At 49.8% G+C, this 14675-nt stretch overlaps 1 protein-coding gene across 1 annotated transcript in view; it reads right to left on the bottom strand.

Moving 5' to 3' along the window:
* Window positions 1–2864, bottom strand: part of SHROOM2 (shroom family member 2) — a 164962-nt gene extending 162098 nt beyond the window's left edge. The window contains exon 1 of the mRNA XM_025371818.1: window positions 2616–2864. Coding sequence (XP_025227603.1) covers window positions 2616–2780 — 165 coding nt within the window. The 5' untranslated portion in view covers window positions 2781–2864. The remainder of the gene's footprint in view (window positions 1–2615) is intronic.
* Between the last annotated feature and the right edge of the window lie 11811 nt (window positions 2865–14675).

Here is a 14675-nt window from a genome sequence, read left to right as displayed (position 1 = left end):
CATGCATGCACCCCAAATTCCAAGAATGCTACTCCTCTGAAGTTAGTATCCCTTTAGCTTCAAACTAAACCCAGAGAATAGTCAGTCCTGATCCTGAACAGCCACTGTGGATGCCCATAAAACACAGCACTTGGGAGTTCCTGCTTCAATTTCCTTTCTCCAGCTACAAAAATGCAGATGAAGCAAGTATTTGTTTGAGTTTGACTATGTAAATAAAGCCTATTCTCAGGGCCAACGCGTGGGAGGAAAACAGCCCTCCATGCAAACACTGGCAATGCCAGGGGCCTCTAAACACACCACCCTAAAGGCCAGTGTCTTCAAAAAGAAACAAGTTTAAAGGCAAAAATCCTTTAAGAGCAAAGGTGATACATGGTTAATCTAACAAAAGTGATTCAAAACCAGGCTACTTTTGCCCCCAGAGGACATTTGGCAATGTCTGGAGACGTTTTTGTTGTTACACCTGGAGAGAGGTGACAGTGGCATCAAGCAGGTAGAGGCCGGGAAGGCTGCTGAGCATCCTCCAAAACACAGGGCAGCCCCACAGCACAGCAAACACAGATTCAGCTCACAAAGTCCACAATGCCAAGGCTGGCAAACCCTCACCTAACCGATGTGATGAACGTATTCAATATGGTTTGCAGGAGATCCCAGACCCAAGCACATGGCACTGACCGGAGGGGAGCAGCAGGCATGAACACTGGGGCCAGAGTCTGATTCTTAGGGCCCTTCCCAGGACTCAACAGTTTGTGACCTCAGGATACACCATTTGCCCTGCCTGGGCCACAGCTGTTTCATCTATAAAATGGGCTGATAAAATTCCATCTGAAGACCAGGACCAAACCAGCCCTGTTCTTGACACCCCTCCCAATTCTACTACACGCACTCCCATGAGGCTTTCAAATGATACCCTCATTATCATAAAGAGAAGGTGTCCTCTTACCTTAACGCAAGCTACCCCCAAATCAGAGTCTGCTAAATAGCAAGTGAGTTGCACAATATTCCAGGTCTCTAATATGTAACTATTTAATTACAAGGTTTTTTAAGCGAAAAAAAAAAAAAAAAAAACAAATAAAACCAACTATTAGAAGATCTATTTTTTAATGAGCCCCACTGACTTTTCAGTAGCTTTTGGGAAAGGAAGATTCAAAGCTTGGATTAATCCATATTCTGAGCCAGGCGCGGTGGCTCACGCCTGTAATGCCAGGACTTTGGGAGGCAGAGGAGTTCGAGACCAGCCTGGGCAAAATAGTGAAATCCCTGTTTCCACAAAAAATAAAAAATTAACCAGGCATGGTGGCACACATCTGTGGTCCCAGCTACTCAGGAGGCTGACAGAACAAGACCCTGTCTCAAAAAAAAAAAAAGAAAAAAGGAAAAAAAAAAAGAAAAAGAGTGTTCTGGCTGGGCAGAGTGTACACACTTTATGACTGTCCACCATGTTTCCAAAGAAGCCAATGTGATAAAAGATTACACATTGGTCCAATTTTAAACAATGGCAACCTCTTTCCTGAGTTCAACAAAAATTTAGTGCAAAGCTAACCAAGGCTTCCCCAAATCCCTCCACAAAGTTCTGTAATCATAAAAGCGACAGAAAATATAGAATGGAAGACGTTGGTGTCTCATTTGCTATTTGAACAACAAAGCCATCCCACTTCCCAAACTGATTACCAGTGGGGCGGGTTAGGAATCACTTAATTTCTTCCTGCTGTGGAGAGGCAGGAAAACCGAGAAAACCAGTAAATCATCTTCAAACGCTTCTAGTCGCCAAGAATCTTTACATTTGAAAAGGAACTTCGTCCATACGAAAGGTCCGACTCAACCCTTCCCAGAGAAACTGACCACTACACACTTTTAACCAGAACACAGGGTGACTAGACTGTTGTTTATGTGTTTGCTTTTACAAGTTCATACAGGTTCAACTGGTAAGTTTCCAGATGGATTTTGAGACAAGAAAATTCAATGTTCTAAAGCAAACCACACACACACAACATTCCTGATGAGATACAGCTGGAATTTCTTTCTTATTAGTAGAACTAGGGTCCTGCTCTTAAGAAGCAGGCTTTCAGGTTTCTCTAAGTTTGCGCAGGTATCCAGTGCGCAGGGGATCTGGGACTGGAAGCCGAAAGTCAGTAAACATTGATGGGCTGAAGGGAATAGAGAAGTTGCGCTGGCGACAGCTGCTACTCTGGGTTTCGTAGTGATCACAGGCACGGGTCCAAGGTGTGCCGAACCAGGGACCCCAGAGAGGCAAACACAGGTGGGGACGGCTAGGGGACACGTTCCTCCCCTGGCCTCCGGGCAGCCCCGCAGGTGCAGGCCGCCGCTGGCGGGCCCGGGAGTGCCAGAGGACCCGGCCAGGCCCCTGCCCGGAGGAGGGAGGGGGAGGGGAAGAGGACTCGGAACAGGAGCCATTTAAACTCTGCGAGGCGCGGGGAACCGCCAGGACCACACGCCCACGCTGGTCCAGGCGCCCAGTCCCCGCAGGTGACCCCAGCAGACGCGCGCGCCAGAGCCGGGGGCGCGAGCCTACCACCCCTCCCGCGCCCCTACCCCGACGCGCCCCGCAGCGCGGCCAGCTCCGGGCTGTCACCGCCCGCGCCCGGCGGCCGCCTTACCTTAGTGATGACCAGCGGCTCGCCGTGCTCGCGGCCGCCCTTCAGGGTGAAGCCCCACGGGGCGCCGCCGCTCAGCTGCACCTCCACCAGGCGCCCGCCGTCGGCCGCCCGCGTCTCGGCCTCGGCCAGGCGCTGGGGCCGCGCGCGGGGCTCGGCGCCCTCCATGGCGCGTCCGCTCAGCGTCCCTGGCCCGCACCCATGCACTCCGGGCAGTCCCGGCCGTGGGATCGTGAGGGAGGCTCCGGGCACAGCAGAACTTGCGCCGTAACTTGGAAAGAAAGTGCCGGCCGGGCAGCGGAGGGAGCCCGGAGGGCTAGCGGGAAGGAGGCGGGGCCGGGGCCCCGGCTGGGGCCAGGGCCGGCGGGGAGGGGGCGGGAGGGGGCGGGAGGGGGCGGGAGGGGGCGGGGCCGGCGGGGGGCGGGGCAGGCGCGCTCGGGAGCTCGCGCCGCGGGGCCGGGCCCGGGGAGCGCGCCAAGGGGTCCAGCCCGGGGCCCGCAGGGTGAGGGGCGGGGTTCAGGTGCGCGCTCGGGGTCCCACGCGGCCGCTCGTACCGGGGAGGGGCGCGCCCCAGTTCTCTCGTCCGGAAGAGGGGAGCGGGCCGGGAGGGGCGCTCAGGCGCGCGCGCCGTTCGGCGGGGTCGAGGTCGAGGAGCGCGCGCCCCGGGGCTGGCGGAGCCCGCGCGGGCGGGGACGGGGACGGAGGCCCCGGCGCCAGGCCGGGCCCTTCCTCCCGCGCCAGAGCTCGGCAGTGCTTCGAGGCTCTGGGCGCCCCCGTCCGCCGGCTGGAGGCCGGGACCGGGCAGGTGAGGCAGCAGGTGAGGCGGCAGGCGCGGTGTGGCGTGTCCGGAGCCCCGGCCTCCTCCGTCTCGGGGCGCGCGGCCCGCCGGCGCCCCCACTTTGTTCTCGCGCACCGCGGGATGCGGGTTGCCGCGCAGGTGAGAGCGGAAGTGCTGCGGGAGGCCCCGGTGCCCGCGGTGTGCCCGCTGCCCCGGGGCAGGGAGACCGCTCGTCCCGCGCGGCCCTGCGCGCACTCACACTCCGGACTCGGAGAGCGGGGAAGGGCGCCCCCCAGCAGCCTGGGCCGGGCGCGGGTCCGGCCTCTGGAGAGGCTCGGAAGGCGGGCGCAGAAGGACCGTGCCCCGTTTCAGCGAGGGCCTTCCCACCTTCCCGCAGAGGCCTCCCGCAGCGCCTGCCCACGGCTCCTCCCACAGCCACCGCGCGGAAAGCCTTTCTGTCTAGACGCTGGCCCCACTCGCCTAGGATTGGGCCACAAGGTCTTCAAGTCTCCCACGTTTACATCCCCGAAAAGGGGAGGTGGTGGTCTGGGATTGGTGAAAGTTTGCGGACAAAACACGTGTGCCACCTCTTCCTGCTCGGTTTCAGTTTCCATGAAACTCTGGTCTAAAATACCTGCATGGATAGGTATTTACATGCTTTGCAAAAAAGCTGTTTTCCTTGCCGTTTGTATACGTAGCTGAATGCTGGTGAACACCTCTTTCCTTTCCTCTAAGCAGCTCCATCCAAGCCCTTTCCGGAGGTGACGATTCTGGAGTACCCATCCAGGACAGGCTCGGAGAGCACTGGACAGAGAGTCAGGGGTCCCCGGGTCTGGGTTCTGCCAGTGTCAAACTGGGACAAGAAATCTCAGCTCTGGTCTGTTTCTTCAGAGGTCAAGTGAGAGGGGTGCATTCTGTGGGGGTGTCTCACGCAGCCAATTGAATTCGGAGTCCCAGCTCCAGTGGGCACCTGTCATGGCGCTGGGCACGTGGACTGCCCCATAATTAACTTCCAGCTACAGTCTCTGAATGCCTTGAGTTAGAAGAATGAGGCGATTTTTTCTTTTTCAAAGATTAAACGAAGGCTTAAGGAATGTGCCTCTCAGAATCCAGTCGAGTGTATCTTGACTGTGGTGATGGTCACAGGAGTCTGCCAAATTAATTTGCACAGAACTGAATTGCACAGAACTAAATGCACGTGAAATGGGAAATCTGAAAAGGCTTGCTGGATTGTATCAATGTCCATATCCAGGTTGTGACATTAGCTAGAGGTTTGTAAAATGCACCAATCAGTGCTCTGTAAAAATGCACCAATCAGCACTCTGTGGTTAGCTAGAGGTTTTAAAATGGACCAATCAGCAGGATGTGGGTGGGGACAAATACGGGAATAAAAGCTGGCTACCCCAGCCAGCAGTGGCAACCCGCTCCCATCCCCTTCCATGCTGTAGAAGCTTTGTTCTTTCACTCTTCACATAAATCTTGCTGCTGCTCACTCTTGGAGTCTGTGCCACCTTTAAGAGCTGTAACACTCACAGCAAAGGTCTGCGGCTTCATTCTTGAAGTCAGACCAAGAACCCACCAGAAGGAACCAAATCTGGACACATTACAACTACATGTAAATCCAGTTATCTCACAAAGTTTCAGAAATGGATAGATATGATAAATCAAAAGATAAGGAGCCATCTAAATATGCCCAGTGTGCTTATTAAAGTTTTCAGACATGTCCTTCTCCCAAAATAGGCCACTCCCTACCTCCCCACCCCAAGCTGGTATAGACTTCAGTCTAAGCTCTTACCTGGGGCTAAAATTCAGACCACTAGACTCACTATAAAGCAGAGACAGTGATTTCATTGTCTCCATAAATCCAGCATTATTCTATACAGCCCCAAAGTCATCTTTAACATTTTATGTTCACCGTATATAATCATTGTCAGATTACCCATCTGCCACTTGAAAGGTTTATACTTTTTGTTTAAAAGGACTCCCTTGTTCTTAAACTTAGCTGGAAATTTACATCCATCCTTACTAAACTGTGTTTAGCTGAGGTTTTTTGGTTTTTTAATCTTCACATTAAGCATCCATCTTAGGACGGCTGGAATATTTATGAGGCTGCTATCTATAATGATGTTATGCTGTAAAGGACTGAACCAAGACTTGTGTGGCCTGCTATGAGACAGGTGCCTGCTCAGAGTCATAAATCCTTTTATGATATTCTTGGGGTTACTATGGTCTAGGTCCGATGACAGCACTTCTATATTGTGTTTGTTTTGTCAAGACACTGACAATCATCTTGTGAAAATATATCTCATGGCTGAAAGGCATCACCCCAGTTGATCAGCGTTGCACCCCCGTTGGGAGAGTTTAGTATGACATTGAACCGGTGTGTGGACCCCTAGTAGATGGCTTTCTTTTCTGAGAACTCACAACTCTGGTGGAATTTTTAGAGGCAGAATCCATTTGTCCACATTAGTCTTTCATCCTTTTGGAAAGCTGAGGGGCATGTTTGTTCTGTGTAATTTCTCACTGTGGTTGTTCATTGCTCAGAGAATAGGGTGAGCATATACTCTCTTCTGGACCTGCAAGGAGTACGACCCTATGAGCGCCTGCCCTGAGGATTCAGTAGCCTTAGGTGTTTGTTTCGCTTTTTCTTTTTCTTTTCTTTCTTTTTTTTTTTTTTTTTCTCTTTTTTTTTGAGACAGAGTCTCACTGTGTCACCCAGGCTGGAGTGCAGTGGCACGATCACGGCTCACTGAAGCTTGATAGCCCCAGGCTCAGGTGATCCTCCCACCTCAGCCTCCTAAGTAGCTGGGACTACAGGCATATGCCACCACCACGCTTGGCTAATTTTTTATTTTTTGTAGAAATGGGATCTCACTGTGTTGTCCAGGCTGGTGTCAAACTCCTGGGCTCAAGTGATCCACCCACCTCAGCCACCCAAAGTACTGGGATTACAGGCATAAGCCACTGCACCTGGCCACTTTTTCTTTTTCTTTTCTTTTTCTTTTTTTTTTTTTTTTGAGATGGAGTTTTGCTCTTATCACCCAGGCTGAAGTGCAATGGTGAGATCTTGGCTCATTGCAATTTCTGCCTCCCAGGTTCAAGTGATTCTCCTGCCTCAGCCTCCCAAGTAGCTGGGATTACAGGCATGCGCCACCTTGTCTGGCTAATTTTTGTATTTTTAGTAGAGATGGGATTTCGCCATGTGGGTCAGGCTGGTCTCAAACTCTTGACTTCAGGTGATCCATCCGTCTCGGCCTCCCAAAGTGCTGGGATCAGGTGTGAGCCACCGCAGCCGATCACCGGCCACTTTTTCTAATCTGAGGTTTATTTCCTATGAGAGAGAAGAGATAGATGAAACTGAGGATAGTTCTGCTTTCACTTTGTCAACAGTGAATGAATTAATGAATGAAAGGCAAATTAACCACCTTTCAGCGACTTCACTAATAGCTAATCCTCTTTATGAAATAGAGCTCAAATTATTTTAGCTTTTTGTTCTAAAAAGAAAAGAGATTTATACTCATTATAAAATGTGGTAGAAGATGGAGTTCCAAAATTTTACTTTCATATTTCAAATAGTGGCTCCGTAGGGTCAAGCCTTCCAGAAAACCTTTTTTAAAAGGCAATATTAGCCATTTCCTACTAAACCCACTGTGTTTCTATTAATTCAGACTGGCACAGGATCAATCAAGATCAGAGAACACAAGAGTGATGCAGTTGAAGGAAATCTATGGGCAGGATACACTGACTCACACTGGTAACCCCAGCACTTTGGGAGGCCCAGGTGGGAGGATCACGTGAGCCCAGGAGTTCAAGACCAGCTTGGCAACATAAGGAGACCCCGTTTCTAAAGAAAAGTTTTTAAATTAGTCCGACGTGGTAGTGTATGTCTGTAGTACCAGCTACTCCGGAGGCTGAGGTGGGAGGCTCGCTTGAGCCTGGGAGGCGGAGGCTGCAGTGAACCGGGATTATGCCACTATACTTCATCCTGGGCGACAGAGCAAAACTCTGTCACAAAGAAACATTAAAAAATTGCTTTAGAAAGCCATTGACTATGTTTTGCTTTATTTTGTTTTGTATTTTGGAGAAAGGGTCTCACTTTGTTGCCCATGCTGGAGTGCAATGGTGTAATCATGACTCACTGCAGCCTCAACTGCCTGGACTCAAGCGATTCCCCCACCTCAGCCTCTTGAATAGCTGAGACCACAGACCTGTACCACCATGCCTAACTAATTTTTTTATTATTTGTAGAGATGAGGTCTTGCTGTATTACCCAGGCTGGTCTTGAACTCCCGGCCTCAAGTGATCCTCCTGCCTCGACCTCCCCAAATGCTGGGATTCCAGGCACGAGCCATTGCACCCAGCCTGTTTTTTGTATTTTAATAAAATTGCCAATAAGCATACATTTCTTGAGCACTTTTTACTTGCCCAATACTTGGGGTGGGGGCGGGGACGGGGTGGGGGAATGTAATGGTGCAGGAAATATGAAACATTAACTGTAGCAGTGAGGAAAAGGAAATGACATCTCATGAAAAATCAGTACAATTAAGTGCTAAACCACTTTTAACTACAAAAGTTTTAACAGGAGAGAAATTAGAATGTTAAAAATGATAATAAAGCCATAAGGGCCAGGTGTGGTGGCCTGCATCTGTCATCTCAACACTTTGGGAGTCTAAAGTGGGAGGATCGCTGGAGCCCCAGAGGTCAAGGCTGCAGTGAGTCAAGATTGCACCACTGCACTCCAGCCTGGGCCACAGAGGGAGACCCTCTCTCCAAAGTAAATAAATAAATAAAGCCATAAGTAAAATACTTTAGTTTTCATCGTTCATTGTGGAAATTTCAAATGGACACAAAAGTAGAGCTCTTGTTTCATCCTTCACCCACTCTTTATTCTGAAATATTTCACAGCTCATCCAAGTCTTAAAGACAAAGCTGCATCCTGGTGGCTGAGAGGAAGTAGGGGTGAGGGTTCCTCTGGTGGCGCCTCCACCCCCCAACACAGGCTGCAGGCTGATAGGAAGCTCCTTCATGGAAAGTTGATCTGCTTAAAGACAGGAAGGCAGAAATATCTTAGTGAATCCAGTTCTTACGCAACTTCTCAGGAGAATAATGTCAAAATCAGTTTCAAAAAGGCTGTCTCGATGCACAAAGCGACCCTCCAACAGTGCCTTCTCTTGGTGACCACAGAGCTCATTCTTTCAACAAGTCTGCCGTCACCCAGCACAACCCATTCCCACATGGAGCTGAGTGTCCCGGAGGGAGCCTGGAGAGGGTGGAGAGACTCAGCTACCACCGGTAGGTAACAAAGACCACAGTGTGACCTCAGCGTGGTGGCTCTGTGCAAGGAGAACAAGATCTCCAGTGGAGGAGCCACAAGGCTGCAGAACTGTGAGACTCATCAACAAAAACATTGGAACCATCCTGATTTATCACTGGAGAATGGTGGAAAAGGGTGACAGTAGGCTAGGCGTGGTGGCTCATGCCTGTAATCCCAGAACTTTGGGAGGCTAAAGCAGGCGGATCACCTGAGGTCAGGAGTTCGAGACCAGCCTGGCCAACATGGTGAGACCCCGTCTGTACTAAAAATACAAAAATTAGCTGGGTATCGTGGTGGGCGCCTGTAATCCCAGCTACTCTGGAGGCTGAGGCAGGAGAATTGCTGGAACCCGGGAGGCGGAGGCTGCAGTGAGCCGAAATCACATCACTGCACTCCAGCCTGGGCAACAGAGCGAGACTCCATCTCAAAAATAAAAATAAAATAAAATAAAATAGAATAAAAGGGTGATAGTGAGCCAGGGAATGAAGGAGAGTGACTCCAGAGTCAGCAAATGACTTCACCTGCACAGAGAACAGGGCGGTATGAGCCCAGGACACCAGCAGCCTCAAGGCAGGGGATTTAAGTGGGGAGAAAGCAGGTGGAAAAAGGTGAGTGGGGCCAGGAAGCCGCGTTCACCACCCCCTGCCCGAGCAAGGTGGTCAGGAGGGGTGTGGGGAGGAAAGCAGCCCGTGCTCCGTGGCTGGAGGAGGCACAGTCAGGGAGGGCGAGGTGTCCCTCCATGCCTCCTCCAGAAGGGGCCACTGAGAGAGAAGGCTGAGGATGGGAATTCCTGGTGATTGCGGGTTTCCGGTGGAGGAGGGGAGCACCTGGAGGCTTGGCTGCCTGGCTTGGCTAGCATGAGCAGAAAACAAGGGTGTGATAAAGGGCAGATGCTCCCAGGAAGACAGTGGACAGTGGAGGCTGGCGGCGTGGGTGTAGAGGGCTCAAAGACCTCGAAATGAAGTGCGGGAGGGTGGGGGGTGTGTTAAAACTAACTCCTGGGTTTCTGAGCTAAGTAACTGAGTTGAGAGACAGATAAATGGAAGATTGGAAGTGGAAGAAGTGCAAGAGCCAGGGAGGGGAGGCAATGATTTCCACTTCAGCAGGTGGAGTTTGACATGCCTTTGGGATACTGTATGAGTTTCCCAGGGCTGTATGTACAAATTACCATTATGGCTTAGAACAAGAAAAATGTATCTTTTTTTCTTTCTTTTTTTTTTTTTTTTGTAGTTGTTGTTGTTGAGACAGGGTCTCACTCTGTTGCCCAGTCAGGAAAGTGGCACAATCACAGCTCACTGCAGCCTCAGTCTCCCAGGCTCAAGGTGGATGCATTTAGGGCCAGATATCAGCTGGGGAAAGGACCACACTACCTTAATCTGGAGTTACTCAGTGCCAATGTACACCTGTCTCTCTCTCTCTTTTTTCTCCTTCCTGCCACTTCATCCCACCCTTCTGACCATGCAGTTAGGGGGACCCCAACTGAGCATGAGTGAGGGGATCAGCAGATGGAAGGTGCTTGGTGTCAGCACTGCAGCTCTGTCAGAAAGACGTGGGAGCGAGTGTTCTTGGCCATAGGTGTGGCTTGCTGTTAGCCTGCTGGGCAGCCATGGTGTGAGTTGTGTCTCTCAGAGAGAGGACATGGGTGGCCAAAATGGACATCACCAATGCTAACCAATGTAAGACCTCAGGAATATTTGGGTCCTTGTTGGTTCTTCCGTCCCTCTCTATCTATCTGTGGCTCACATACTCTCTACTTAATGTATGCATCCAACATTTCTCGTAAGCCACTTGCTTCATTACATATTGTCTCCTGTTTTTCCTCTTTTTATTTATTTATTTTTTTTAAGAGATGGAGTCTCACTATGTTACTCAGACTGGAATGAATTACAAAACGGCCATGTGCATAATTTTAGGTGGTACACATCCCAGATGCTTCAGGTACAATGATAAGGCAGAGATGATGATAATTAATTTGAAGTGACTTCTTTCTTTTTCTTTCTTTTCTTTTTTTAGACACAGGGTCTCTAAAAGGAATAGATATGGAATTGTGTCAATAAAACTTTATTTAGAGAAGCAGATGGAGATAATTTACCAATCCCTGCTCTATTGTAGCAAACTGAGGAAAACAAAATAACAATAAAATACGATACGTATGGGATTTTGAAATGTGTCACATTCTCTCCCTGAGAGATGCAGTTCACACCATGGCTGCCCAGCAAGCTAACAGCAGGGTCTCACTGTGTTGCCCAGGCTGGAGTGCAGTGGTGCAATCATAGCTCACTGTAGGCTCAATCTCCCAGGCTGAAGCCATCCTACCACCTCAGTCTCCTGAGTAGCTGGGACTACAGCTGTGTGCCACCACGCCTGGCTGAGTTTCTTTTATTTTGTAAAGCGGAATAAAATACTCTTAAAAATCCAGCAAATACACATTTCAAAAGCCCATGCATATTTCTTATTTTATTGCTGTTATGTTTTACTTAGCTTGCTACAATACAGTGGGGGTTGGTAAATTATGTCCATCTGTTCCTCCAAATCAAGTTTTATTGACACAATGCCATGCCCATTCCTTTACCTCCTGTCTGTGGACACTTCATGGTTCTTATGGCAGAGATGGGTAATTGCAACAAAGACCAGGTGGCCTGCAAAGTTTGAAGGATTTACCATCTGGCTCATCTTTTAGAGTTTTCTGAGTCCTGTAATAAAGAAACGTCCAGTCTGGGCAACATGGTGAAACCCCATCTCTACAAAAAATAGAAAACAATTAGCCGATCATGGTAGTGTACCTGTAGTCCCAGCCACTGGGGAGGCTGAAGTGGGAGGATTGCTTGAGCCTGAGAGTTGGAGGCTGCAGTGAGCCATAACTACTCCACTGCACTCCAGCCTGGGCGATAGAGTGAGACCCTGTCTCAAAAATAAAATTAAGTACTGTCACAAGTTTGGGCCAGGTACAGTGGCTCACACCTGTAATCCCAGCATTTTGGTAGGACAAGGCAGGAGGATCAGTCGAGGCCAGGAGTTCAAGACCAGCCTTGGCAACATGGCCAGTCCCCATCTCTATCAAAAAAAAAAAAAAAAAAGCTAGGCATGGTATCGTGTGCCTATAGTTGCAGCTACTGGGGAGGCTGGGGCAGGAGGATGGCTTGAACCCAGGAGCTGCAGTGAGCTGTGATGGTGCCACTGTACTCCAGCCTGGGCAACAGAGCAAGACTCTGTCTCTAAAAAGAAGAAATGTCACAAATTTAAGAACCTCAGGTTATACACACGTTACGTTTACTCTAGGTCACTAGATGTTCAAACCAGGACAAAGCAATCACCCCGAGGACTTAGGGGTAAAGGGCCACTGCTCTTAAACCATCAGGCTCTGCTCTGAGGAGTAACTGACCACATTGTGTATGTTAGTGCCTTTGCATGCTCCTGATCCTGACATGTGTTCTAGTGAGCATCACGGACAATGTCTCCGCAGGGCGCAGTGCAGTGTTGAGGGAAGCCGTGCTGTCTGCCTGTAGGTCAGCTTTAACCGCAGGCCATGCCCCTGAGGTTAATATGTGTTTCCTATTCTCTACTCAAGACCACTTAAGTGCCTGGGAAGCAGTCATTGCAAAATTAGCCAAAGTCTATGGTTAAGGAGGAATTAAGTCCTTTTTGTTAGATACATGAGATTTCACAGTGTTGTATGAAGGTGGACTCCAAAGCACATAGTCATCCCAGAGTCATCTCATTTTAATGTGTTAGTATAATGTGCTAAGTATGTAATATGTGTATAGGCATGTCTGTTCTCATCACCCCAGCCCACTCTGCCACACACACACACACACACTTCCTTGAAACCACAGTTGCACTTAGCATCAAATTTGGCCACCTGCGACCTGCCTCAGCCTTCTGAAAAGTGGACTTCAAGAAAAGTGCAGCTTCGGCCGGGCATGGTGGCTCACGCCTGTAATCCCAGCACTTTGGGAGGCCAAGGTGGGTGGACCACGAGGTCAGAAGTTCAAGACCAGCCTGGCCAACATGGTGAAACCCCGTCTCTACTAAAAATACAAAAATTAGCCAGGCATGGTGGTGGGCACCTGTAATCCCAGCTACTGGGGAGGCTGAGGCAGGAGAATTGCTTGAACCCGGGAGGTGGAGGTTGCAGTGAGCTGAGATCGTGCCACTGTACTCCAGCCTGGGTGACAGAGCAAGACTCCATCTCAAAAAAAAAAAAAAAAAAAAAAAAAAAGAAAAGAAAAGAAAAGAAAAGAAAAGTGCAGCTTCAAGAGGGTGGGGTGAGAAGATGCATTTTCTTGTCTGACTAGTTTGCAGACACTCTTGGTGACTGCAAGGGGCATCCCCAGTCCCAGTCTTGTGGCAGTACTCATGGCATCATCCGCCTGGGTTTGATTCTCAACTCCACCAGATGTGTGACCTTAGACGAGTTCCTTCCCCTCTTCTGGTGCCTCATGCATTAAGAAGGGATAAAACAGAGGAGCCACAGGGGTGGAGGTGAGAATTACAAAAGACGATGCGTATCTGATATTCCTGGTCCATGGAAGGCAATCATATAATATCACTGAACTTTCCTCTTCTCAGGACACAACCCACCTCTCTTCCCATGCTGAGACTACCTGGCTCACAGAATCATTATCTGCCTGTTGTACAGCTGAAGTTCTACCCTTAGGCACCATTTCTCCATTCATTAATTTCTACTGTTTTCCAGAGGATGGACACAGTCCAAGACTCTCATGTTTCCTTCAGCCAGATCAATACCAAACAACCAGCACGGATCAGGCTGTCTGGGTTCTAAGTCTGTGTTCAAAACCCATTCCTTTCACACCTATAATCCCAGCACTTTGGGAGGCCAAAGTGGGAGGATTGGTTGAGGCCAGGAGTTCCAGACTAGCCTGGGCAACATAGTAAGACCCTGTCTTTACATTTTTTTAAAGTTAGCTGGGCATGGTGGCACACGCCTGTCATCTCTGCTACTTAGGAGGCTAAGATGGGAGGATCGCTTGAGCCCAGGAGGTTAAGGCTGCAGTGAGCCCTGATCACACCACTGCACTCCAACTTGGGCAACAGAGTGAGACCTTGTCTCAAAAAAACCACAAAACAAACAATTAAAAAAATTCCTTATGTGGAATATTTGCAGAGCTGCCAAATTCCCCCGGGGAGGAGAAGAAGGGGTTCAATTCCAAACTCTAAGCCACTGCAACAAGTTTTACTTTCTCAAAGTTGTGTAATCAACCCTAAGCATTTCTGGCCATTCCACAAGGTCAAACTAAGCACATTTAATTCTGGATGGGGAGGGCAGCAGACGCTACCTGGAGTCACCCCAGGATGGACTCCTCCTTCCATCCATTAAAGATTTTCTTCACTCTCAGCTGCCAGCCCTTGCCCGTCTTTGTAGGAAGACGTGCTCAGGTGGCAGGAACTCACTCAGGGATCCTGAGGAGCCAGCCAACCCTGGGAGTTGAAGTGTCCACCCCCAGGGGCAGCCTGGACTGGCTGACCGGCAGAAGTGGGACAGGAACACTGCAGCGGCCCTGAAAGCAGCTGTGGTGGACTCTCTCTTGCTGACTGTGAGGAATCAACCAGCCTTGTTGTGAGCTGCCCTGCAGGGAGGCCCATGTGACAAGGAACTACACGGCCTTGGAGACAGCCCACAAGGAACTGAATCCTGCCAGGAAACACAGAAGCTGGCGTCCTAGTGGGATTTCTGTCTTCTGACTTTAGTAGGAGATAGGATATTCAAGAACATCTATACATTTGGGACATCATTTCAAATTGGAATGGATTTACTGACTTTTTTTTTTTCTATAAGAGATGCAAATGGGAGGTGTGGGAAGGGGTCTCGCCATGTTGCCCAGGCTGGTCTCGAACTCCTGGCCTCAAGTGATCATTCCACCTCAGCCTCCCAAGTCACTGAGATTAGAGGTGTGAGCCATTGCATCTGGCTGGGTCTGCTGGCTTTTGATTGAACAAACCATTTTCATCA

This window comes from Theropithecus gelada, chromosome X (genome assembly GCF_003255815.1).
Source record: "Theropithecus gelada isolate Dixy chromosome X, Tgel_1.0, whole genome shotgun sequence".
NCBI lineage: Eukaryota > Metazoa > Chordata > Mammalia > Primates > Cercopithecidae > Theropithecus > Theropithecus gelada.
The sequence above is the reverse complement of the archived record's forward strand: the minus strand, read 5'-3'. Positions and strand labels throughout refer to the sequence as shown.